Raw genomic sequence first — 27,352 nt, 5'->3', positions numbered from 1 at the left:
AAATAATTTGGGGACCAATAAAAATACAGTAAATGGGAGAAATATTTGCGGACCAGAAAAAATAATTTACAGGCAGGCAAAAAAATACAAATAAACAAGTGGGACAAATAATTCACAGATTTTCTGACAGCTAGCCAGAAATAAAAATCAATACAAAAAGAGATACAGTATACTACTGATTGAAAAACACTGCATTATAGTCCGTAGATAAAATTCTCAAGGTATCTGTATTACAACAAAAATTCATACACTAGATAATGTTTTGACACATTTATTTTCTGGGTTAAATACACAATAATGAACACAAATAAAAAAGGAAGTGGAAAGAACATGGCATCATCACTTTTGATACAAACATATAAAAAAATATATAAATATTAAGAGGCAAGATAAAAAGAGAAAATCCATAAGGCATCGAATCATATCAGTTTGTTACCAGCGATAGCCATCGGTATGACTTGACACCTCATTTCAAAGGGCAGAAGCTTCTCTATGAGAGCGTTAATAGAATTGCGATCATGAGCCAAACCTAACCTGAAAATAATCAAAGTAAAAACAAGTCATTGAAATTTTGAGAAGCTGTTAATTACATTCACTCCCAAAGTCTAAGTTATGGTGATTAAGGTGGTGGGTGGGAAAAAGTTTAAGGAGAACCAAAAAATCTTCATATCTGAAATACTTAGAGATGTAAATATACAAAAAATTCAGTGCAATAATTACAAGCAGAACTAAACATTTTCCAGTGAAATGATGTTGACTTTTTTTAGTGCTGTACTGCTCGAGAAAAAAGTGTTGTAAAATTATAGTAAAGGTCAAAACCTGGAAAAAAGTATAAGGACATGCATGTTTTCTGACGTCGGGAAAGAGATTTGCATTTTTCTCATGTTGTCATAACACTGTTTTGATTAGTCACATGCTGTAGAACTGAATTGTTTTCTGAAAGATGGCCAAAGACAACATTTTATTTATTGTACAATTGGATGCGGAAAAGACGAAAAACTTGCTTTCGGAAATTTTGAATGCAGTGTAATAATTGAATATTTGTGCTGCTGCTCTCTGTGGAGAGACTTTTTAATGGGGAGATCAGTTCACATTTGTGCCTCAAAATTGGAAACCACGAAAATACACTTCAGCCGACCACCTCTGTGGACTATTTGTTCAAAAAAATGCTGAGAAATTGTGATTTAGACCAGTGTTTCCCAAATTTTTTGCAACAAAACCCCATTCAACAAGAAATTTATTGCGACTACACCCTACATTAAGTGAACATACGTCCTAGTTTTCCCAGGACGTTTCCGATTTTTTCTGTCGGAAATGTGAGTGTGTGTGTGTACCAAACCGTCTGAGAGAGTATATAGTGTTGTGTGTGGATTTTTATTGCTGCCCTCTATATTTTAAAATTTGAATGAAGTGTAATGATTGGTAGGTAAAGTGCTGCTATCAGGACTATTACGATTACGGACTAATTATCTGTGAATGATGCTATGATCACAATTTTTACTCCAGATTCTTTATTGTATATCGTTATTTTCACATAAATTAATAAATTTCCAGATACACCCATCTCCCAGGAAAGCTTTGATATCTCTCGGAGATGGGAAGCAGGGTGTGTCCGGCAGGGCCGCAACTAGTGGGGAACAGGCGAGTCCCGAACCCGAGGGGGCGCAAATTTCATTCTGAAACCTCTCCAACATAACAAGGGGGCGTCAAAATGCGTGCTTGCCCCGAGTGATCAAGCATGAAGTTGCAGCCCTTGTGTCCGGTCCTTCAATATCCTGAAAGCTATTTTCGGGACGCCTATTTTTCTCAGTTTTAATTTGGCAATGCTGACTTTTAACAATATTCAATATTTTTCAAGTATTATATAAATATTTATTTTGTCTGTTGATGTAGTCAGTGTTATTTATGTAAGATGGAATTTATGCTCCTTAACTTTGATACACAGGGTGATTCAGAACTGATTTTTCCCTTGAAATCGACCATTAATAATATTATTCATAAAACATATGGGAATATAAAGGAAGAAATGTCTAAAAATGTTTAGAAATTATCATTCCGCGTTTTTAATTTTAAAATCGGATGATTCTCTGAGTCACAGATATAAGTATTAACTTGATATATTGATTATTATACAAGTAGAATTTGATAAAATTACACTGTATGCACTTTTTAGTTTCGCCACATTTTTATTTACATTGCGAATAAAATAGTGTTTATTATAATATTTAAAATAAAACGTCCAAATAAATTTTTTATTTGGACGTTTTTATTTTGGAGAACCTCTTGCGACACCCCTAGTTCATTGACGTGACCCACACTTTGGGAACCACTGATTTAGACGTCTGTTTCCATGCAACAAATTAGAATACAAGTGTGAACACATCACATAATATTTGTACTTCATAATAGCTAAATAACCATAATCAGAAGAAACTAAAAAAAAATCACAGTAATTATGTGAGTAAAGAAAGAAGCACATTATTGAATCCACATACAGACAGACATGACCGCCCAGAGAGGGTCATCTTGGGATGGTTTACGCTCTCTCCCGAAGGGATGGACGATCTCTGAGAGGAATCCACACACACACACACTTACCGGTAAATATAAAGCTCAACATCAGATTTGTTGATTACATCCCTGCCTGCGTGGTGAGCATATGCTGATAGAGTGGAGAAAGTCTTATCCCAAAAGCCTTCAATACTGAAACATAAAAATAAATCAATTACAATAATAGCCTGCATTAATTTTAATAATTAAATGTGATATGTAGAGGGAAAAAAACAATGAGCAAATTATTATAGTCTCATCGTTATCCAATAGTTAATTCCTACACCATCCATTGTAGTTTTAGGTGTAAAGTCAAATAAAAAATATTTGAATTAATGATTCAAATGTAGCCACGTCACTCTGTATGTATATGTTTTATGCTGCAAATATTTGTATGGTACAATAAGGATTTATATAAATAAAAGTACCATTCTTCCAGACATGGTAAGGCAGAATTTGGTACTTTCAAACCAGAGTACTGCTGTATAATACGCTTTGCCAATGATATTGGAAGAGCAGCTTTTGTCTCAACTGCTTGGGCTTCTGATAAATACATTGATTGCTCATCTGATTTTGATCTGAGCATCGTGAACTGGCTGGAATTTTCAAGTCGTGCCGATTGCTGCCTTTCTTCTCCTGGGCGCCAGCCTGATGGACCAGCTTGTGGTGATTGTGACCTCTCTCTGGTCCTACAAATATAAAAAGGAAAGAAAATTACAATCCAATTTATGCATTGCCAAGAAGAAATTTACAACTTCATGTATGAACATCTTATTTAACGCATACAATGCCAGGAAACAACGAGAAAAACCAGTACATGCTAATATTAGCCTATTTTCCATCTTTTCCGAAATGGACCATACAACAACATTCAAAAAGCTGTGTCCAATTTTTACGGCACGTCGACTAATGCAGAGGAATACATGGGATGTTTTTATTGCATCACCAATGAAAAAAAATTACACCTTTAAAGAAATGTACTAAAAAAGCTCTCATAAAGCTCCAGTTAGAAACCACAGGCTTAAACATCTATATTATCAAACAAAATATTTTTCAATCCTTGCACATACTGTCAAGTAAAACTAATTTTTTCTACAAAAAATTTCAATGATATAACAGGTTTTTTAAAATGAAAAGCTAAATGATACCTTCTAGATTTTCTTGCACTGTGTAATATCTGAGTGGGTGCTTCCGCAATGGTCCTCCTACTCTTCTCTCTGAGAGTATGAAATACTGGACTTTTCTCTCCAACAGAACTCGATTTTGAGCTTCCACTAACTGCAGCAGCAGCACTCACACTTTTCTCCTTTGTGGAATGATGTTGCACCCTACTTTCAGGTGGCGATTCTTCCACTTCTCTGATTGGACTTATACCAATAGAAATCATACTACTGCCTTTGGAAGGTCTCTTTGGAATGGGGCTTGAATGCAGCTTAGACTAATAGAAAGAAAGACAGAGAGAGAGCGAGAAGTAATCATAAAGAATATCTAAAATTTTAATATAAGATTCAATGGTACAAAAATATGTAGAAAAATTAGTTTAGAATACCACAGTACGTTCCAGTTTTTACACTAATCTGTAACTGCACTAATGTAGAATTGCAGGATAGTATTTTCAGTGGCGTAGCCAGAAATTTCATTTGGGGAGGGGGGAAGGCAAAGTGATAAAACAATAGATTTGCCATCTTTTTCCCTTTTTTTGGTCATTTTCTCACATTTCGGGGGGGAGGGGGGACCCAGACCCCGATTTGTATGCCGATTGTTGCCAAATTTATACATTTATACCAATTAGGGCCTGACTTGAACAATACGCTACTATAAAAGTTTGTTGGAGTAGGGCAAATGCCCAAAATGGGTGAAAAACCACTGGGCAACAGTGGTTCATGGGCCTCAACAAACACTTTCAGAATGTTTATTTTGGTTAGAGTAATTTCCAAACTTGCCATTGTGGTGGTCGAGTGGTCATAGTGACGGATTTGCATGACAAGGACCTCACTCTCGCCACAGTGGTGGTCGGCTGAAGTTGATTTTCTATGGTTCCAAACTTTGAGGCACAAATGTGAGCCGATCTCCCCATTAAAAAGTCTCGTTGTAGAGAGCAACAGGCCTACAACGGCATACTATTAAATCTTTACACATCATGCATACTTTAAAAAATTGATGGCAGATGGCAGCACTACACATAACAAAAATTATGCAGAAACAAACTTCACAGAAGGTTTACTACACGCACACACACATTCCAACATGTACCGATTCATTAGAAGTTCCGCATAGGAACATGGACAAGGTGCATGTCTGGTTTAGTGGTAGTTTCCAAACAATGTCTTTCACACATATTTACTCCTATACAATGGTTTGTCTCTTGGAAATAAAAACAGTTAAAATGTAATGAATAAATTTCAAATTTCAGCACCACCATGTTTCCCTGAAAATAAGACCCAAAATACCTATAATCTTATATTATTTTTTACACAAATCATTAGTCTTATCATTATATATTGCATATCATTTATTATATATGCATCCAGTATATTGAAAAAACCCAGGCAGCACCAGGTGTTATAGCTAATAGTACAGTTGTCCCTCAGCATTCACTGGGCTATGTTCCGGGGGGTCACTGCGAATAACACAAACCACAAAGTTTTGTTTCTTAGGCATCAAAGCACAGCACTTTCTACGTGAGAGGTCAGTATCAAAGGCTATATAGTAGAAGGTGTATCTTCAGCAATGTCTGACAGAATTTTAAGTTTTTTTTTCTCAATAACATCGGAATTCATTGATGCCGTAATAACACGAAAACACGATAACATGAAGCTAACTGTTGTCAATATTTGAAACTTTCCTTTCAAGAACATTTAAACAAGTCTTTTGGAAATATTTCCTAAGCACAAGAACTTTTTGGAGAGGGTTTTTTAAAACATTTATACAACACATATAATTGGTATTTTGTTTTGATAATTAACACTGAAACAGTGTTTTCCAGAAAACTGCAGGAGTGTTCAGATATCAAAATGGCATATCGGAAGAGTGCCAGTTTTCTCAATAACGATTTTAAATTAGGGAGTGAAACATTGGATATCCAAGGTGAGCATGACAGTGTTGTTATTGTATGCAAGATCTGTGCAATCAACATGCTGTGTTGTTGTTTGCAAGGACTGTGTTTCTGACTTAGAATAAGACTAATTTTGGTGCTCGTGAAAAATATAGTAAATATTATTCTAATTCGTAAATTTTATTTCCTGAGTATATTTTAATCATATCTCTTCATTTTTTAATCATGAAAACTGCATTCAAAAAATTAAATATATAATTTAAATTTTTTTTTCGTATATAAGTCATGTATCCCTCCATTTCTTTCGAATGTGTCTTAGTAAAAGACCATTTTGGAGAAAATAATTAAAGAAATATTATTTAGTGAAGACTAATATTATTAGTGTCATGTAAAAAACCCATTGCTTTCATGAAAATTTCTTTTGTTGATTTTTAAAATGCATAATTACTTGCTGGGGTCAAAACGGCACCACGAAGCCAGTTATGCACAGAATTTCCACGAAAAAAAACCTTTCCTAAAAAGGTTAAGTTATAAATGGGATGCTCATTACACTTAATCTATCACATTGTTTCATTTAGCTAGGAATCAAGTCTACCATGATGAGATTTCAAGGTCGTCACTCACTTAGGCGAAGAATTTAAAGGGTAGATTGAGTGAAAGCCGTTTGATTGAGCCTTCACCACAGCACTGCAATCAGGCTACATGAACAATAATTAACCAATATGGAACCATTTTGATTTATAAAACAAGACCACAGCAAGGGGGGAGGACTTGAGGTCTGTCCCCCCCCCCCCCAAATGTGAGAAAATTACCAAAAAAGATGACCAAATCTTTTGTTCTATCACTTTGGTCCCCGTCCCCCCAAAAATGAAAGTGGAAACCTCTCCAAATGAAATTTCTCGCTACGGGCCTGTTAGGAAAGCACTACTATTGGGAGATTGGAGGCCAGTGGTTCTACAGAAAATAGTCGCCCAAAAATTTAAAAAAAAAATTAATTAGTAGATTGATTAGTAGCACATCAAAAGAGATATCACAAGAAAATATAAGCCCTGGTGCATCTTTTTGAACAAAAACTAACATAAGATCGGGTCTTATTTTCAGGGGAACATAGTACTGATGAAATTTGAAATTTATTCTTTATAAGAAATAACTGTTGTTATTTCCAAGAGAGACCTTTCCAAAATGGAATAATATTGATGCTTTGTTTGCTTAGTTTTTATTCGCTGGCTAAAATTTTCTATTAGATCTATTGAAGTTCAATCTAACCTGATTTGTTTTTTTGGGGGAAACATTGTACTTAATAATGAAATACACAAAAAAAGATTACTGGGGGAGACATGCAGTCCCAAAAACAACAAACCTTGTTTATATATGATAGCTCTTTGATCCGGTAATTTGTGAATATCGATGTCCTTCCATCATCTGCATTGTTCTGCTCATTGTTTTGTGCATTTCTGCTGTGAATTTCATAGGCTGGGGTTTCAAGCACTTGCCGAGATTTACTGCGACTAGATCTTCCTGCTGTAACAGGAGTTTTTTCATGGTCTTTATTAGTAAGTTCTGCCTGTACAATGTTTGTACTTTCCGCATTTCGAGTTGCAGCAAGCCTCCGCGAAACACGTTCCGCCAGAGGTAACAAATCAGAATCTACACTTTTTTCATGTTGTGAGGCACTGGTCACGGCAGGCGAGGCATGGACATTTGAACGCCTCAATGTTCTAGTGCTCATAGAGACTTTATTTGCAGGCGAATGTTCTGGAGACTGCATACCATTTCCTGGAGATTCATAACCACTGTTAGCATCATTCTCATAGGGCTCTGTCTCTGGTCCAGAATCTTCGGAACTGACAACTTTAGATTTTGGATTTTTATTCTTCGAAAAGGTATTCACCCCCTCATATGGCATGGTATCTTCATCATCATCATTGACGGCTTCACTGATAGAATGTTGAAGAAACGGTATTTCATGTTCTTCACTGCTTTGCCTTTCAGTTAACCTGCGACTGGCATTCATAATGGTTTCATAATCCAAAATATCATCATCAATTTTGGTGTTGTTTCGTGAGAATCTGGAAGAGACATTTTTCTTGGAAGTCACACTGTCTTTCTGATTAGATAATCTACTATGTTTTGATTTTTCAGGGGTACGTTGACTTATATCAGCTGAGCGCACTACCGAAGTGTTTTTCTTAAGACTTGGCATTTTAGCAATTAAATTCTTTTTTGCAGAATGGGCTAATAACTGAGTATTGTCCATATCTTCATGAAAATCATGCATGTCTTCTCCATCTTCAGTTTCAGATGAGCTTTTAGAAATTTCATGTGCTGAAGCTTTTCTTGTCATATTATTTTGTTGGGCTCTTGATGATACTGTATCTGCTTCTTCAAGTCGGGACCCTGTAATGTTAGATTTCTCCATAGCACTTCTTGTCTTTTGAGATACTGATGACATTTCTTTGAACCTGCTGTTTTTATTAGGACTTGGTTCATAATGATCATCATCATCTTGTGTTTCTTCATCATCTGCGTCTTGTATTCTTGATTGCTTTTTACTAGATAGTCGTTGAGCATCTGTATCCAGCCTTGTTTTATTCAATAAGGTAAGACCAGATTCTTGAACAGCAGCTTGTTTTTGACTTCTGTGAGAAGATGAAGAGGATGGAGTAGATATCATACTTTTTGTAGGTTGCTTCGTAGGCATGGAAGAGTCAGCAGAAGCTTTTGAAATCAATCTCCTTCCTGAATGTTTCTGTGTTTCCCCTCTTTCATTCTTATCTTGTCTGGTGCGCCTAGCAGATGGACTAGATCCAACATAATCATCATAGTCTTCTACAGATGTAGAACTGAGTGACTTGAAACTACTACTATCGTCAACAACTGAACTTACACGAGTCCCACTTCTGAGAGATAGCACACGGGGAGGAAGGAGACCCTGTATAGACTCATTTTTGTTTGTTTGTGTTCTTACCGACTCAGCGCCTATATCAGTGACATATGCAGGATCTGAACCCTTTTTCACTGAGGTAACATTAGAAGGGATACTACTGGAATGTTTTTCCTTGTTAGCATCAGTCTTGTTAGAACGTGGTGGCGTTCTGAAACTAAAAGTGGTACTTAGATTGGATTTCTGAGGTTGCTCATGAAACGTCTTATGTCCAACTTGTTTAGATTTCTTTGAAGAAATGCTTTCTTTCTCTGAGAGACTCAACTCATCATCTGTAACACTTGTACTAGATTGTGCTTGCTTCTTTCTCTTACTAGCAAATCTTTTTTGTGATGCCAGCGGAGAAGAAACAGATCGGGGTGTGGAAGTTTTGAGAGGTGACTTTGAAGAATGAGATGATATTCGGCTTCTGACACTTCGACTCTGTAAAGAAAAACAAATTATATTAAAAATATTATGTGAATAATGCAATGTGATCATGTTTCCTGTTACTTCTTATGCTTCAGGTTGACCATCATAGAACAGTTCACCTGTGTCCTATGGAATAGTGTTTACATAGCGATTTTACATATTTTGTTGCCATGTAGATTTTGTTATATGCTAAGGACTATTTTAAAATTAGCAGTGAGTGTGGAAATAGAGTGAATACGTGTAGGTTCATCTATACCAGTGATTCCCAACATGGGCATTAAAGCCTCCCAGGGCGATGGAATGTTCCAGGGGGCGGTAGAAGATACGGGTATAACAGGATCCTATTGGTTAGATTGCATTGTGGGGGTGATGGGAGAAAAAAATTTCTTCAGAAGGGGGCAATGGGATAAAAAAGGTTGGGAAACTATGGTATAGATCATAGTTTCCCAACCTTTTGTTTCATCGCCCTCTTCTTCAGAAAAAAATTCCCCCCCATTGCCTTCATCGCAATCTAACCCATAGGATCCTATGTTATACCCGTAGCATCTACCGCTCCCTGGAACTTCCCATTGCCCCAAAGGGGGAAGGGCAACGCCTATGTTGGGAATCACTGATCTATACCATGCATGCTATGCATTGTTCTTGAGTAATTTGTTTAAATTATAATTGTGGACATAGTTTACAAGATACTCACAAGCAATGAGTACCAGATAAATGAGAAGATTATGAGATCCAATCAGTAGCAATGCGAATCATAAGTCAGGTCCAGACCTGCCACACTATGTTATGCAGAACATTGCAAAAACAGGTTTTTTGACTGATTTTACCATCAAAATACATCGTTGGCTAAAAACAGATTTTTGAGTGATTCAGCATGGTGTGTGAACAGGTTTAAGAAAATGTACATCAATCTCCCCATGCCTCTGGAATCTTGTACAACAAAAAGTTGTAGCAATGCGATCTCAACCATTTAAAGGTCTAGTATTATCTATACTAATGGGTTGGCAGGTTTTTGACACATGGCAGTTTTTGACGGTTCAAACTGTCATGTCGAAAACCTCAAATATTGCTTTTCAATATAAAAATTCCCATTGGAAATGCACACGTTAATTGCACGTAATGTTTAAAGTGACTATGTTATACAAAGAATAAATATTTAATATAATTCTAAAATAATTTTCTACTCTCTATAGAATTATTTTGGACAATATATATATGTATATATTTTATATATATATGGTTTTTTTTCTTATAAAATATACAATTTGAATAAAACATAGTATAAACACTGAAGGGTAAACTATGGACTATGATATGGTATATTTACTAGCATTTATAATGCAATGGTTTCCAACTGAAGCTGTAATTGAATTTAAATATGCAAAACAAATGCTTTGGGTATCAAGTCCCGTCAGCTCTGCTTTGTTGAAAATACTCTTTAAAACTCTGTAAATTTATACACCCTGAGCTCTGAGAAATTTTTAGATGAAAATAAATGAGTTTAATTAGTGTATTAACAGATTCTGTGTGAGAATTTTTACATGGAATAAAATTTTGGACAGATCAGAAAATTTAAAATATCAAAATAGATTCTCAGTAATTATAATTCCAAATATAAAACTCTTTAATCTACATAAAAGTAAGTGTTTTTTATTTAGCACATCTACCAGGCTAAAAAACTATTTGACAACATTAACAATACGTTTTTTACTGTTTTAATACTGATTTATAGTTCCTGAAGCATAAAACCTAACTCTGTGATACCCCTATCATACATATTTTGAATAAGCAGCTCTATTACGCTTAGCAAATTGAACACTGGTAATCAGTAGCTTAGATAAAATGAACCACAAAACTATATTTTATATGTTCTAGACTCTTATGTTCAAAATTTCAAATTATAATTAATATTTTGTTTTAATTATTATAATAAATTAGTGTTTAAAAATACAACATTATAATATACAAAAAAATTTTTCATCATGTTATATACCTATTGTGTTCAAAACATTATCAAAAAGCATTCATTTAGGTTTTTGATGGTTTTCGACAGTTTAAACCTGTTTTTGACGTTTGTCATGTCAAAAACCCAATCCTGATACTAATTATTAAATATCATCATACACTCAACCTACATATAAAAAATCCTGCCATTCTTTGTAGATATACTACCATGAAATTGTTTCAGCAACATTTTTTTTTCATGAATCACAAATGTTCTTGCTGCTCCAGCTAAACAATGCCTTTTGAAGAAACACTCAAAAGCATTGTTGTTGCTTTCATTAGTAGGAGGATTTTAGGCATATCTATCATTCAGATAACTATAATTTCCTCATCAATAACAAAAATCATCACCGAGGAAACCTATGCTGGTTGACAGAAAGTTCCAAATAAACGAAGGTCGGATAATCTATATTCTATTGGTATGTTAAAAAATTTCTTATAAAAAAAATTGTGAATCAGCTTTCTGACACAAGAGCCTAAACCCAATTAAATGAATTCATTTTTTTTTCATACTTTATCGGTAATGGGTAGTGATAACAAGAACACAAAAAACTATGAGATCCCCAAAGAATACCAAGTGAAATTGATGGAAAAAGTCATCAAGTATTCTTTTACATACAACCCTCAAGATGATTTTTATGGTACACTTTCAGTACAGCGTGAGATTTTCAATACGTTGTTGTAACCCTATCAGCAATCGACTTTATCCATTCACAAAATGTTAGGGAAAAAGATTGAAGCATTGGGTAGAAAATTATAGCTAAGGGAAAATTAAAGCAATGGGATACCAAAATGAAAACATTTGAGTTAATGATGAGCAGCAGCAAAATTAATTATTTTTCAAACAATATTATTTTGAAAAAAAAGTAAAAGTAAAAACACAATTTAAAATCGGTTATAGATCAAGGTAAACCATTTTTAAGCCAAAACCAATCTATTTCAACATAATTTATAAGGCTATTTGAGGATACTGAAATCAATGGTGTTAAATTTTATTATATTGATTTATATTATTTCACGATTTTCATTAAAAAAAGGCATTATTCTTGTCTTATTTACAGTCATCAACATTACTATGATCGAATTCACACATTTAAAATGATTTTGTTATACAGTATGTGATACACACAGTGTCCACATGCACATTAACTAATATCCAAATAAATGAAATTGGGAAAAGGGTAAATAACTCACTGTATCTGATACATCGCTTTCAGTCAGTTTCAGTTCACCTAAAAAAAAAAGAGATTCTTCATATAAGTATTTTAAAATTTAATACATATCACAGGGGTGCAAGTGCCCCTCATCCATTTCGGAGCAGCAAATTTCATTTTTGGAGCAGAAATTTTGAAAATGGAGCAGAACTAAACACGAACTATATCTGCAATATAAGGAGTAATTTTTCTGTGAAATGTGAAAAGTTTTGCCACAAATGGTTGAAACAAATAATTCTAAATAAATTCCATTCACAAATTAAAAGCCATTTAAATTTTTTCTGAATTATCTTATCTGTCATTAATAAAACGTGTATTACTGAAATGACGAATACAAATTATTACTCTTTTCAAATTAAGCAACATGCATACTGAAAACCTAGGCAGCAAGAATTTCTGCTTCTTGAACACCAAAATCTTATTCCTCCTGATATAGCAAAAAAAGTGCGTGCAGAATATAATAAGAGTTTCCGTGAAAAAAAAAAAAAATTGGCTTCTCACAGAATTTAAAGGAATTATTAAATTTAAAAACAAAATGCAAAAAATGAGAAAAATATAAATACCTTATTTACTTAAAGAATTTCTCAACCTAATAGCATGTTAATAGATTACAAATCACGATTCGCTTTCAGAAGTACAGCATCTCAATGAATATTTTTTTCCAATTTTTTATGCCCTTGAACATAAGATTTTGTATGTCTTATTCTATTAAACATTAAAGCATTGCATGGACAGATTTTTCAATGTTCGAACAGACTTTTATTTATTTGTTAACAATGAACTCTTTTTCACTGTCTGTGTTACCATGTGCTGAAGATAAAAAAGTCTTCACCAAAACTGGCAAAATTTTGAACTTTGGGCAGCTTTCAAAGTTACAAAGTTTGAATATGTCTGCCCAATATCTATCTATTCTCTGAACTGATTTCACTTCTTGTAATTGTTTGGATTGTAGTGCAACCCATTCATCACACATAATCAATAGTTCTGTTGGTGATACAATGTTAAACAACATCCCAGCAATACGTGAGGGAGTAATGTACCATCCCAGCAATGCACGAGAGGGAGTGCGAAAAACAAGAAAGGGTGCAAATATTTCATTCTCTCCAACAACATGTTTTGGAAAAGTAGGACATTAATATATATTAGGTATCTCACAGAAGTTATGTAAAATGAGCATGCTCCTAATACAAACTCCTTCCTCTGACTATTGTTAAGAGCATGCCCCTCCCTCACCAATGCAGTGGCGGACCGTGCGGCCATATTGGGCGCCGCTCAAGGAGGGGTGCCAAATGGATTTGAAAGGGTGAAAAAGGTTTGTCGACCAAAAAAAACGTGGTCAGTAGCGCCAAAAAAAAAAGGTTCTGCATGGGTAGAGATTTTTTTCCCTCGAGCCGGCCCCGTTCGCCAAATCCGGATTTTCGCAATGTGAAATTGTTACGATCGGCAACCGCCGACGATAACCACATGACCGCATAGTGGCTAGATGACAAAACTATGAATATTTTAGATGGAGTTTTTACAGATTCTATTTTTTCCCAACGATCTCCGAAAAATTTCGGTAATTTAAACGAGTAAACCAATCCTCTTTTCGATGCATGCCGTCTTAGAACGCAGGTTGGCAGCCGCGAAATTACCGTTATTTTCAGTATATAACCTATAACCAGCAGGAGAAAAAACGGTCTCCGAAAATGGAAAATTCGGCATATTTATTCAGGGACTTTGATAGCCCACCAGTTATACCAATAACAGTACAGGACTTTATACTTCAAGGTAGTATAACTACTTTCCAAGGTCACGAGATAACGCGATTGTGGTAGATGGTGGGAAGTGAAAATAAAATTGAAGTTTCCCCCCCCCCCCGTATCTTTTTCCGTGTCTCGGAAAGAACGCGTCCCGTGAACAACATTTTCATGCGAATTTTTGCTGAATTAAGGGTATTTGACATACTACAGTGCATTAGCGGTACCTCCACGAACCACAAACAAGAATTGGCGCAAATGCGCAGGGATTCGGCGCCTTGGCGCACCATGTAGCAAGAGAACCGTTTCGGCGCAATTGGCGCAGCTCTTGCACCCCTGATATCATGCTTAATAGGCAGACAACTCAAACAAAATTGAGTATTCAGGATAAAGAAACATCAGTTTTATTTGTTCTTTTACTTAACCTGAACTGAGTAGATAGTAGGAAATATAGCTTCCCGATACGCGCTACGAAAAAAATATACTCGCATTACAAGGTCATCAAAAAGTGATTCAGTGGCTTTACTAGGCTTATCATCTATTCGCACAGGGAGCAGTTTAAGGGTTAAATATGAAAAGCTGTAGAATAGTTTTGTCTAGTGAAAACAAACTTCATTAAAAAGTATGTCAACATGAAATGATGGGGGATTTTTTTTAAGGTTAGTTCAATACATTTTTTTTTGTACTATATCCATCAATATTCTAACATGGGCTATAATTGACCATTTGCATGAACATCCATTTTAAGACCGAATTATGATGGGTCTTTGGGTTCAAAACGACTTGAATGTGCAATAGACACTTTTATGAGATTTACGATTATCAATATTTACGATGTTATTTACATTCTTGATTTCCCTTTTCGAAGAATTTTTTTTTCTTCATTACCCTTTTCTTTCAATCACACAGCAACCACAACAATTTTCCAGGTCTGTTGTCATAAATTTCCAGGTTTTAGAACAAAAATGGGGTATTTTCAGACTTTTTTAGTAAAAAAATTTTCCCTGACCGGTACTAACCCTGGGATGAAGGTGATTTTGTTACACTAAGAATGTGTGGTTTTTTTTGTTTGTTTTTTTTAATATTTATGGAAAACTCAAGAGAAATTCCTTTTCCTTTGGTTTTCCAATTCAATCTTTACCACATAGATAATATTGATAAGTAAAAAAATGCACGAAGAGAACAATATACAATAACAAACATACGTTCCAAACTGTCTCTTCCAGGAACGTCTTTTCTTTTTCCGGTGATCTTCACAGCAATTCTTTTCCTCGCTTTATCAGCAGATAAGTCACTAAAATTTTATGTATGATTATTGAAAAACAACAAAATTATATATTGATATTCAATATATTTCTCAAATGTGTCTAAAACAATATACTTGTTCAATAAACAAATTAAACTTCTAACTAAACACCCACAGAGTATAAAAAAAACATCCCATCACTTCTAGTCACGTGGATATGATATCTTGAACATAATATTTTTACATATAATTACAATATATCTTACAATATAATAGTGGCGTCTGTCATAGACACCCCCCCCCCCATTTATGGCAGAAGAAATCACAGCAAGAATCTATCTATCAGCAAGAATGTTCTCGAAAAATGGAAGACATTTTATCCTGTACTAGTAAATGTGATGCGATAACAATGCAATCTACTGGACTGCAAAAGAACTAAAACACATTTTTATACCCTTATTGAGAGCATTCCCACAAATACATTTTTTATAAAATAATATTATTACTGCTGCAGTCTTGCAGCTTTTCTTTTGTGTGTAAATTTCATTATATATTTTCTTAAGTAATTTATTAAAATAATTTTTTTTAAACTTGGCATAAAATTATTTTATAATTCTACAATTCAGCCAGGGACCCCTATTTGGGAACTGCTGAGTTAGGGTCAAGGTTGGGAGCAAAACACTGAACTTCCTTCAAAAATTTATATTTTAACATTCTATCATTTTTGTCAAAATACAACACACAAGAGTGTAACATAATAAATACTTCAGGGGGCCACACATAATATACTCAAAATTTTCGGACATGCCCATTGCTAGTAATTCCTAAAAAAAAATTTTATGAGGTGTATTTATGGTGTGATAGTAATTGTGGTTGTCTCGTCATCTTATTGTTATACCCAAGAGGCGTATGTAGTACATAGCATTGGCCTTTAAGGTGGGGGGGGGGGGGGGAGGAATTTCTTCCAGAGAAATTTTAAGTTATCTTCAAAAAGCATTCAAATTAACAGAAAATTATTAAAATAATACAAATACAAGGCCACAACAGGCAAAATGCCCAACGAGGTGGCTGAGAAAAAGATGCCAATAACAAGTACGGATGTCATATATTATTAAAATACAGCAACCCAATTACAAATGCAATAAAAAAATTATAAACAATATATATACATGATAAAATATTATACAATGCCCATAAAATGTATTCATGGTTGCCATTCTAAGTATGGATAGCTTCTCAATTTACCCCAACATGTTTATCGAATTTCCTTTTAAACTTGTCAATTGTGTTAGAATTTACTACTCCTGGGGGTAAGCTATTCCATTTATTAACAACCCTATTAGATAAAAAAAATAGCATGTAAAAGATATTTTATTCTATTATTTTCACTTTTTTTTTTTTTAAATTGGCTTTAATAATAATTTTTTTTCTAAATTGGCTTTGTCTTCCCTTCCCTCGTATGGCTCTGGGTCAAAAAAGGTTCTGGCAGATTATAAGTGGAGTATCACACTCCTGATCCTTACATACCATCTATAGAACACAATATCTTTTGGTAATGTACGCAAGATTTTTTTGCTGATTTGGACTAACCTTTATATCAGTTTATTCAGCAGTCAGATTCCCAAGAAATTTGCCTAGTGCACAACCTTTTTCTCAATTTTTCAAGCTCTACTATAGATGACCATCAAAGACCCTTCAGACTATGCCTATGTGATGACTAAATTTAATACTACAATCAGAAATTCCTAACCTGTATTTTTGACTTTGCCTGTTTAAAAATAATGGCAGAACCCCTTAGGCGTCCCACCTTGTTATTAACTAAGTTTACTGATTTATTTTTATTTGCCTAACAGATTAGGAACCGCAGACTTAAATAATTAGGATTTGGGAATAAAAGTAATTAATAACAACCAATTAATAATTCTCCACTAAGACAAACAAAATTACACATAAATAGATGACAAAAAATTATCACTCACTTTTCTGCTTCCGAATTTTCTGGATCACTGCTCTCAGCTACAATAGAAACCAAATGAATAAATCATTAGCCAATCTGATGGCCGAACACTCACAGATTCACTTATTAGGCATTAAACGATATAAACCTAGAAACTTACATGAAATTACATTGCAAAGCCCCGCCAGTGAGCCAATCCTAGATTTTCTAGCAGTTTTCAGAATTTTTTGACCAAGATCATCAAGATGAAGAACCGATGAGTTCCGATTGACTTTTTCCTGCATAACATTTTGCAACTGAAATATAAAATGAAAAATCTTGTCATACATATTTATAGTTAAAATAAATGCTGCAAAATCTCTCTTCAAGCCTGCCTAACACACTTTTCTGTCTTGAATTCAGAATGATTCATTGCAAAAATGTTTTTGCTGGATAAACTATGTTATGTTCACTTTTGATTAAAGTAGAACATTAATGGATATTTAAATTATAAACTTGTCTCTAAAATAAATTTTAGCACTGAAAAATATTATAAATACCCTAAACAAGAGATATTTTGGCCCTGGAATCTTTCTTTGGTCAAAAACGATAAAATAATGAAGCATTAATTACTGTAGAAAACATGTTCAAGGCTGAGTGCATTGGGTTGGCCATTCACGAATGGCCAAGTGGTAGTTTTGTATGTTGTGATTACACATGGTTTTTTACCTCGTAAACTTTCAATTGTGAAGGTTGTAACCCAGCTTTGTCGAGTTACATATAGGTAGGTATGTGCCTAATTAGAAACACGCTTTTTAAGTGAAGTATGATTGAAATTTTGTCTCTCTGTCTAATCTTTTATTTTTTCCCAAAAACATAAATTCAAAATTTAAGCTCTTCAAATTGGCCCACGCCCTACTCTGGCCCAACATTTTGATGGGCAAAGTAGGTCGTATTTCCGCAACTCTCTGCAATTCGTTTGCACGTACACTTAAAAACATAACTATGCATTCAATAGTTATGTTTATTTTTTAAATTTCTATGCTATTTCAAAAGTTTTTGTATCCAGACTGGAAAGATGGCATATAAGCGTCAGCCTGGAATTCAAAGTTATGAAGACTACAGTGCACACTACCTTCAGCATTAAAAATCAACTTGAAAATGTTTTAGCAAACCAGGGGTCATCCCAAGGATTTTAGTGCTGAAGAAGAACTAGCATTTTCGTCACGTTGACAAAATATATGAGCAATTATGGGATCCTAATAATTAAACCCCCAAAGCTTGTTAAAAGATGTCTTTTGATCAGTTTGTAAGACATAAGATTGTTAAGTGAAAATTTCAAAAAACATGTAAATATTGCTATTTTCATGATCAGTACAAATTTAAATACAAGTTTTCCTTCAAAAATACAAGCTTTATTATGAGCCCAAGTTCAATAAAAATACCCCAGTTCTTCATTTAATGCTTTAAGATAGGGAAAATTGACGTGAGCAAAAATTACCCACATACAAAGATATCATTGGCCCAAAATGTTTTAATTTTTTTAATTAGCTTAAGTTTAAAAAATCTGTTTTTTATTTACATATGCATAATTACAGATATGAGGTGAGATATATTCTCCTGGATGTAAAAATTTGAGAACAATTGAGAATATTCATTTTTCTTTTAAATAATGAAATTTTTTTACTAATTTTGCTTATATTATTAAATATAAATCAGTTTTCATTTTCTGAAACATTTAAAAAAAAACAATTTCTGGCATAATCATCCCCCCCCCCCCACCCACCAATGAGAGAAAGAGATTTGAAAATATTCTCTTGGTCATGATGAGAGATTTTAGAAACCCTAAGATTAAAATCGTAACAAATTGTAACAAATTACTTTAAAATTAGACAAATTTTCAGAAACAAGTTCAAAATAAAAAATTAAACCAAAGGTGATCGATAAAGGAAGCTGTTATATAATCACCTTCATTCTAAGAAGATACTCAACTGTTGTTTTCTTCAATGTACACCTACACTTAAATTCTGTATCACTCGTATTTCTTTAAAAGTTGTGCAATTAAATAAAATTTCTTGCTTTCAAACTTTAATATTGAGGGCTACAAACTTCAGTATTTTTGTCTTCTTGATGGGAGAGAGATGGGGACAGAGAATATCCTTATTGAATATAATACGAATTATCATCAATTTATTTATAGAGGAGATATATTGAGGAGAATGTTTAAGAATATTCTCTGAAAGAACTATTATTAATAACTTGAGAATAATTCTTATTATTTTCAATAAGAGAATATTCTCAAGGATATTATATATAACTATATTATAAATAACAGGAGAATATTCTTATCAAGAATTTACAAGAAAATTTTAAAGTTATTTATAATAATAGTCCTCTTCCAAAAAGAATATTCTCCTAAAGATTATTCTCAAGAATTTTACATCTCTATGCATAATATAATATAGCCTATCAATGTGAAATGTTACCAGAACTTAAAAGTAGTAATAATATTAGGTTTACAGGAAAGCAAATTTTTGAAGTTTTTTAAAAATGGGCTTAAGTAGCCCGCGTTTACGGTAACAGTTTCATTGGATTATTTCTAGTTTATCTCTCAGACAAACAAAACTCTGATTAAACAGTACCAATTGGAAAATAAATGAAAATTGAAATAAAAGAAATTTTGTATTAAAAAAAAAAATTAATCACCAATGTTCGAGGAGTTACTCCAGCCAATGATGACTTTCTACGATCATAAGGCTTTGCATCAGACTTTGTTATTTGCTTTTTTTGTTCAATGATTGGTGGATACGGTGTCTTACTGATGGGAGCTGGTCCCTCCAAAAAGTTCATGATACTTTGACGAGGCGTTTCAGAATTGTCAGACTTATCCATTTTACCAAGCTTGTTTCTGCAAGGAATGGGCAGTAGAAACAGTTCAATTAAAAATGTTCAATTGTAGCTGTTCAAAAGGAATATAAATTAATGTACATAATTTGAAAAAAATTTATCTGGATCAATGCAGTCATCACAAATCTATGATTATGAGAACAAGAGTAGATTAAACAAATGTGCTACAAAAACAAACTATTTTTTCAAGATAATAATAAAGGCAAAAATGTTAGGCCACATACCATCACCAGAAGTAGATTTATGGTTTTGCAGCTTGTGGGCTAGTCAAATTTTACTGCCCTTTACCCAGTATAGCCTAATTTTCTCCACCTCTCACTCCTCAAATTGGCCGCCCACTAAACTATAGCCCGCTTAGCAGCCCCCATAAATATGTCCCGGTCTGTAAACGCCTCTTTTGGTCACTCAAATGCTTGCACACTCTCTAGGTGTCATTGTTTTTGCTGCCCACTGACGAGGTTCCTTACTCTCTAGGTCACTCTCATGTTTGCACAATCGCTCTGCCACTCTTTTGGTGACTCACTCATCCAGCACCTTGTTCTCTATGTCATTCCCCTGATTACACTTTTTCTAGGTCATTCCTATGTTTACACTCTTTTGGTCACAACTCAGTGTTTGCACTTTCCCTAGGTCATTCTTTCAGTTACTCTATGCTTACACCCCAGGACCGTAGTGTGCCTTCTCGTGGCCCCCACATCCTTAAGCAGGGCCCCTAGGCTGGGATCTTTTACAGGCCCCCCGACTAGATTTTCACAGGGCCCCCTTTATGATGAATTTATAGCGTGAAAAAACAAAAAATGATTAAAATCCTCCCAGGCCCCAGGGCTGGAGCCTTGTCAGCCCACCCCTTGTGGGGGCCATGCTCGTGGCCCCTGGGCAGACTCTTTCTTGAAGGCCCTTTGAAAGGGTTATTATTATGGAAAATAAATGTACGGTTTTGTGGGTGCCCTCCATTCAGCTCAGGGCCTTGGGACAGTTCCCCAGCCTAGTTATGGACCTGTTACACCCTCTATATGTCATTCTTATGGTCAATCATTTGCTTTCACATTCTTCAGGTCACTCATTTTGTCCTTCACTCACTCACCCTTTTTTCAATCCTTTGCTTGCATGCTCACTAGGTCACTCTTCTGGTTGCTCACTGACAGGATTCCTCGCTCTCTAGGTCATTCCTATGCTTACACTTTCTAGGCCACTCACTCGTCCAGCATCTAGCTTCCTACGTCCCTCTTTTGGCCACTCACATTCTCTGGGTCAAATTTTGTACTTACTCACATGCTTGTACACTCTCTACGTCACTTTTTAAGTTTCTCACAGAACTGTCCCTCGCTATCTAGGCACATGCATACATAAATTGATCGCCATCCCAAGAACTATCTAAGCACAAGCAAATTTAGTTTTGCTGCCCTTTTCAAATTCCATCACTCTTTCTTAATCATTCATTCCGCGAATTTGACACGCTTAGCTCCCCTCCCCCCTCAGTAAATACGCCTCTGACCATCACCCTCTTCTTTCAAAACAGACGCACCCAGCAATAATATGTTGTGATTTTGAACATATTCAATTTCACTCATTGACTAATTAACAAATAATTAGCATTAATTGCCATTAATGTCAGTGGACTTCATTGAAAATTTATTGTTGACCTCACAAGAATATGGCAAAAAATCCATAATAAGCAAAGTAGGCGTAGTGTGCTTGTGGTGAGATTGGATCTTTATGGCATTACCTGACATTGCCCATATACAAAAAAATTTCATTTTGGTGCTATTCCCGAAAACGGTAGACTGTGTTTCAGAAGAAGAGTTTTGAAGAGCCCTATGAGCCTTGCTCGGGTGTGGTAGATCATATTGTTCCTCGCTAACAACTTACACCGCATACATACTAAGACTGGAAGTGCGCGTAGTAACCGTTAAATGAAAAACAGAAGCAAGTTCACCTGCAATGAGATGAATCAAGTCATTGATGGCAAGGACGAATTAAGTGTTATTTACTCTGCTATATAGTGAATTGTGCTTATCTTAGTTCACCCGGTGACGATTCCGGTAACGACTTGCGGCCTAGACGATGATGACTGCGACTAATTCACCGTGATTCGAAATTTTATATTCCAAGATTATCTGCAATCATTCAATCAATTGAGGATTACTATATTCTTATGGGATGGACAGCTATGCACCACCATCTTATAATCCTGTTTATAATTTTGATTGCCCATTGGCATTGATTGTTTAGATTTTATTTATTTGTTATATGACTTCAGGAGTTGACGATCAATTTTTATGTAAATTATTTTAGGAACAGCTTTGGTATAAGGGACACATCAAATTGGCGACTTTTTTCCGGCAATAAGTTGCCATCATTGGCGCACTCTGGTTCGGTGTTGTTCTGCTGGGTTGTCGCTGTTCTGGAAAATTCTGCCAGGCAGCGTTAGTTGTTGTAGCGCGTCTTTTCAAACAGTCGTACAGCCATTTTGTCGTTTGTGCTTGTTCCGAGTGTTTGGATTACATTTTCGTCGCTGGTCAGGTTGTATTGTTCCCTTTTTTTTTCCTTTATTTAAACAACGGTCCGGGCTTTATTTAAACCCAGATTGATTTATTATTTAAACAACAGTTCGGGCTTTATTTAAACCCTGATCGATTTATTATTTAAACGATGCCCTGGTTTTATTTAAACGATGCCCTGGTTTTATTTAAACCCTGATCGATTTATTATTTAAACAACGGTCCGGGATTTATTTTAAACAATGGCCAGGTTTTATTTAAACCCTGATTGATTTATTTTTATCCACAGTTTTATTTTTTAAACAATCCAGAGCTTATTTTTGCTTATACCATTTGTTTTCATTGTTTTTAGCTGTTTTCTATGCTGGCGATTTTTTTTTCTGGCGCACGTAGTGTCTGGCGGCTTTTTCTCGGACCGTTGGACATATTTGGTGTCGGAAAAAAAGTCGCCAAAAATCGCCAACCTGTCCCTTATGCCAAACCTGTTCCTTATTTTATTTTGCTGCCTCTGTCTGAGGTGGTCATGTTACGTTGGTTTTTTAATAAAACTTTCCAGACACACCTATCCTTCGGGAACGCTTCGAAATCTCTCTGAGATGGGAAGCGGGGTGTGCCCGGTCTTCAAAGGTCAAAGTACCCATGTAAATGTATTTATAGCGATGAAGTTTATTATTAATTATATAATAATTCGGACATTAACACATAAATATTAAGAAAATGGCATAACAATGATAAATTGCATTTACCTGAATCCGGTCACGTGATACTCGATTAACAATATGTGATAACCAATCGCGATAACTTTCAAACTGTCAAGAATTGAACCGAGTATGTTTACAGTTTCTTGTCGATGCCCTGTCGATTCCCGCCTTTCTCTTGTTCTTGTGTTGCCAATCGACTTTAACGAAATATACTTCTCATCTTGTAATTTAATTTTTTTAAGAAGTTCGGAAGTCGTCTGGTGGCCAAATGGTTGCAGCATCAGTCTTTCCTAGTGGCAGTGGGAAATTCTCTGCGTTTTCCCCATCCAGCTTATATTATAAGTAATATAAGCTCGATGGTTTTCCCGCATTTGAGATCCTAATTCGCCCGCCTTTTTTTTCCTGGAAAAATATGGTCAGATTGATACTGTATTGATGCAATTTGAATTCCATGTCGAAATATTCCTGTTTTGCTGCCATCTATTTAGACGTTTGAGAACTTCAAACTTGTAATAGATCAAAAACGTTAAAAAAATAGGACTTATGCTGACATCTGACATCTATTATTAAAAAAGCGAACAACTATAAATTAGTACCATTTCTGAACTGTAAGTGGCAGCAAATGCGTATTATAGGATATTTTTTTTTACCGTTGGTCAAGGCCGTTCAAATTTTTTAAAAAGGACTTAATCTCTCTTTTAAAGGGCGCGGTAGCCCGGTCGATAAGATGCTCGCCTAAAAGTACCGAAGGATGTTTAGAGGTGTCGCGAGTTCGATACCCAGTTCGTCCTTGTCAGAAAACTTTCCTGACACAGGGGTACAACAAAAAACGGTGACTTGACCGCAGCAAAAATTGCTACCGCAGGGAGTCCCCCATCGAGGGGTTAGCGCACCAACCTCTCGATGAGTATGAAAAACAAGCCTGCCGTTCGGAATCGGCAATAAATTGTAGGTCCCGGTCTAATTAGCCCTCGTGTGCAGAAAATGACCGTGGTGCGACAAAAATGATCAAATGATCTCTTTTAAAAGGACCAGTTAGGAATGAAAAACACGCAAATGGTTGTTCAAGCAACCAGCAAAGACAAAATAATCGATAAATAATCCATGAACTGGATGTAAATATGGTCGGTCTTAACTTACTGTAGTTTCTTCAGTGAAAGTTGTAGGGTTCTAATATTTATAGCTTCATAGTATGAAAAACATTTCCCTGTTGGAAGGTTTGCTGCCATCTAGTTTTCAAGAATGAAACATCATGAGAGTTTCATTTTTTTTAAATACATATCAGATGGCAATAGCTGTTCTATAACCGGTTTCATTTTTTTCGATGATCGGTTTTATTGTTTTTTCGCCTGTGGATAGATGGCAGTGTGGGAGATGCCCTGTGCGGGTAACATAACCAACTGTCAGGGCCGTAGCCCAGAGGCAATTCTTAATTACCTTTATTTTCACAATGTTTTTTTTTTTTCGTTTTTTCACACAAAAAAATTCACTTTTTAATAACCAGTGTAAATTTGGACATGGGGCTTCCCCCATAGGCGGAGATAGACTTGGAAGTCTGGGGGGGGGGGGGACCACGATGATGTCAATTCATATATACATTAGATCAGTCGACTCCACCTTTGACGTTGGGGGGCAATGCCCCCCGTATCTCCGCCCATGGGCCTCCCCGCAAAAAATCCCATCCTTAGGGGCCCTGGCCAAAGGTCCCAATGTGATTTTAAATTAATCCAATTTAAACAGCGTGTATTCAAGGATGAGTAACTAAACATCTCCAAATTAACATCATCATGCTCCTCCAGACCTTCAATTCTCCCATCTTACATATCAAAGCTTTCAACTTACATCAGGGCCGGTTGTGGACATTTTGCAAGTGTTAGCGAATAATATTTAGTGGTAAAAATCGCCCCTTCCTCTTTCAGTTTGCACCTTCTGGGACCCTGTTATTTGTAGAACTCTAGATTTGGCCCTGATTAATAAGTACAATATTTTTGGGGGTGTAAAATATTTTGGAGGCTCCAATGTACATTACTATGGGGCTGATTTCCATGTCTGATACCATACCCATAAAAATACTTGGGCTTGTAGTCCCGTTTGAAACTAATACATAATCAATTCTAAAAATGTGGATTCGGAACTGGGTTGTCAAAACAATGTAGTGATCCTTGGGCTAAGAAATGCTCTGGAGTGGGGAGAGGCTACAATTACAACACCAGGAGTAAAAGTCATCTAAAAGCAGAAATACAGGGCTCACAGGTAGGGCACTCTTTGGAAGAGCGCTAAATTTTAGAGAAATCACCATTAGAAAAATTGACTTCATAGTGGAAGTAGGAGGTCGGAATCATGAGGTGCCAGGTTCGATCCCTGCAGGTGGTGCAATAGTGAGTAACTTAATCAACTTCAAGGCTAAATTCTGTGCTTTTGCCTTATTAAGACACGATTGGTTATATACACACAATCAATAATTGTACAGTGCGGTAGTAACAGAAAATGAAACTGGCTTTTATAGGCAGATCAGAAAAACCTTTAATCACACACATACATATGCTCTACGTTTTACTTTGATACTACTATGGAACTATTCAGGCATCTCATAACCTCTTTTCGGTCTTGGGAATTTCTATTAAATGGAAGACCAACTAGCATAAGCGCATCAAAGTTGGGCAACCACAAAAAAAAAAAAACTTCAGCCATCCACCACTGCAACAGCGTTGAAGATCAAATCCACATCCTTGTAATACAAGGCCATCGAAATGCTCTGACCATGGCCCCCACAAGGGGTGGGCTGACAAGGCTCCAGCCCACCCCTTGTTAGGGAGGATTTTAATCTTTTTTTTTTTTTTGTTTTTTCACGCTATAAATTTATTATAAAGGGGTGGGGGCAGTAAAAGATCCCAGCCTAGTGCCCTGCTTCAGGATGTGGGGGCCATGGCTCTGACTATATGAAGTGAACCTAGCCCCACTTAATTAAATTATACTCAAAATCATTCACTCAATTCCCTAGCGATCTGGAAAATAGATGGCAGCACAGCATGAACCGGTAGGTTACTCAAAAAAAAAAGAAAGAGCAGCAATGTTTCCCAATCTTTTTGATGTCACATATTCCCTGTAGTAGAGGTCAATACACAGCGGACCCCAGTGGTGCCGGTTGCTGTTGCGGTGTCAGAGAGATCATAGTGACGGACTCGCATCGTGAGGATCCGTGTTCAAACCCCCACAGTGGTGGTCAGCTGAAGTTGGTTCTCAGTGGTTCCCAACTTTGAGGCGTGAATGCAAGAGTCGATTTTTCCTGTAAAAAGTCTCACCACCCAGAGCAACAGGCCTATAACGATGCAATTGTTCAATCATTATACGACACTCATAGTTTGAAAAATTGATGGCAGATGAGAGCACTACGCATAACAAGCATTACCAAGAAACGATAACTTCACCTTAGATTCATAATGTGCACACTCGAACATGCACTAATTCATTAGAAGTTTCACAGAGGTATACAGACGAGGTGCATCAAGAACCAGATGAGACCCCCAAACTCTGTCCCACAAGGACAACACACCTTTCTTTCTTTCTTTTTTCTTTCAAACCGAGCACAACTCAGGTCTATCACCATCAATGGGCGATTTACTACCTAGTGAGTTGTGCCGGAAGTGTGTGACCATATGAGTGACCAGGGGAGTAGGTGGAGCCACTCGTCCAAATGTAATGGTGAAAAGGATTTCTTTAGTTTCTTAACCGACGCACGTGCCCACTTCGCACGGAAAGAGCCTTTGCGTTCAATACATTGGTAACAACCGGCCGATGTGGACACTCTCATCATCAGAGAACCGGCTGAAACTGGTTTTCTGCAAGTTTTCCCAACGTCGAGGCCATTCGGTAAAAAAAGATCTCTCCGCCGAGAGCAGGCGGACACCTGCAACGCGATATACCTACATTATACGAAAATTCCAGCATTTACCCATCTTCGGTTCAGAATACGGAGCACACACACACACACACACATGGCGGCACCAGCGAGAACGCGAACAAAGCACATAACTCTGACGACATAAATGCGGGGGCACACATACAACTCAGAACACACATTCCGGCATGCACCGATTCGTCAAAAACTCCGCAAAAGAATGTGTACGAGGTGCGTGTAGTTACC

General features: G+C 35.8%; 1 protein-coding gene across 1 annotated transcript; it reads right to left on the bottom strand.

Moving 5' to 3' along the window:
* Positions 1–255: 255 nt before the first annotated feature.
* LOC149069211 (uncharacterized) lies at positions 256–23,394 on the bottom strand. The gene is made up of 11 exons (XM_089251091.1): positions 23,254–23,394; positions 19,806–20,007; positions 17,281–17,416; positions 17,143–17,179; positions 15,123–15,211; positions 12,159–12,196; positions 6,966–8,972; positions 3,699–3,988; positions 2,979–3,239; positions 2,599–2,703; positions 256–534 (listed from the first exon to the last, which is right to left on the bottom strand). Exons 2-11 carry the CDS (start codon positions 19,989–19,991, stop codon positions 420–422), a joined length of 3,264 nt encoding a protein of 1,087 aa, XP_089107217.1. The 5' UTR covers positions 19,992–20,007; positions 23,254–23,394; the 3' UTR covers positions 256–419.
* Between the last annotated feature and the right edge of the window lie 3,958 nt (positions 23,395–27,352).

This window comes from Pholcus phalangioides, unplaced genomic scaffold, assembly GCF_987345545.1.
Source record: "Pholcus phalangioides strain wild (caught in Gottingen) unplaced genomic scaffold, Ppha-v1.0 ptg000024l_1, whole genome shotgun sequence".
Taxonomy (NCBI): Eukaryota; Metazoa; Arthropoda; class Arachnida; order Araneae; family Pholcidae; genus Pholcus; species Pholcus phalangioides.
The sequence above is the reverse complement of the archived record's forward strand: the minus strand, read 5'-3'. Positions and strand labels throughout refer to the sequence as shown.

Coding starts and splice junctions, on each gene's coding strand:
- LOC149069211 (XM_089251091.1), bottom strand. CDS start 19,991: ATGGATAAGTCTGACAATTCTGAAACGCCTCGTCAAAGTATCATGAAC. Junction 15,212..17,142: donor GAAAATTCGGAAGCAGAAAA/GTGAGTGATAAT, acceptor ATAAAATTTTAG/TGACTTATCTGCTGATAAAG. Junction 8,973..12,158: donor AAAGCGATGTATCAGATACA/GTGAGTTATTTA, acceptor TTTTCTTTACAG/AGTCGAAGTGTCAGAAGCCG.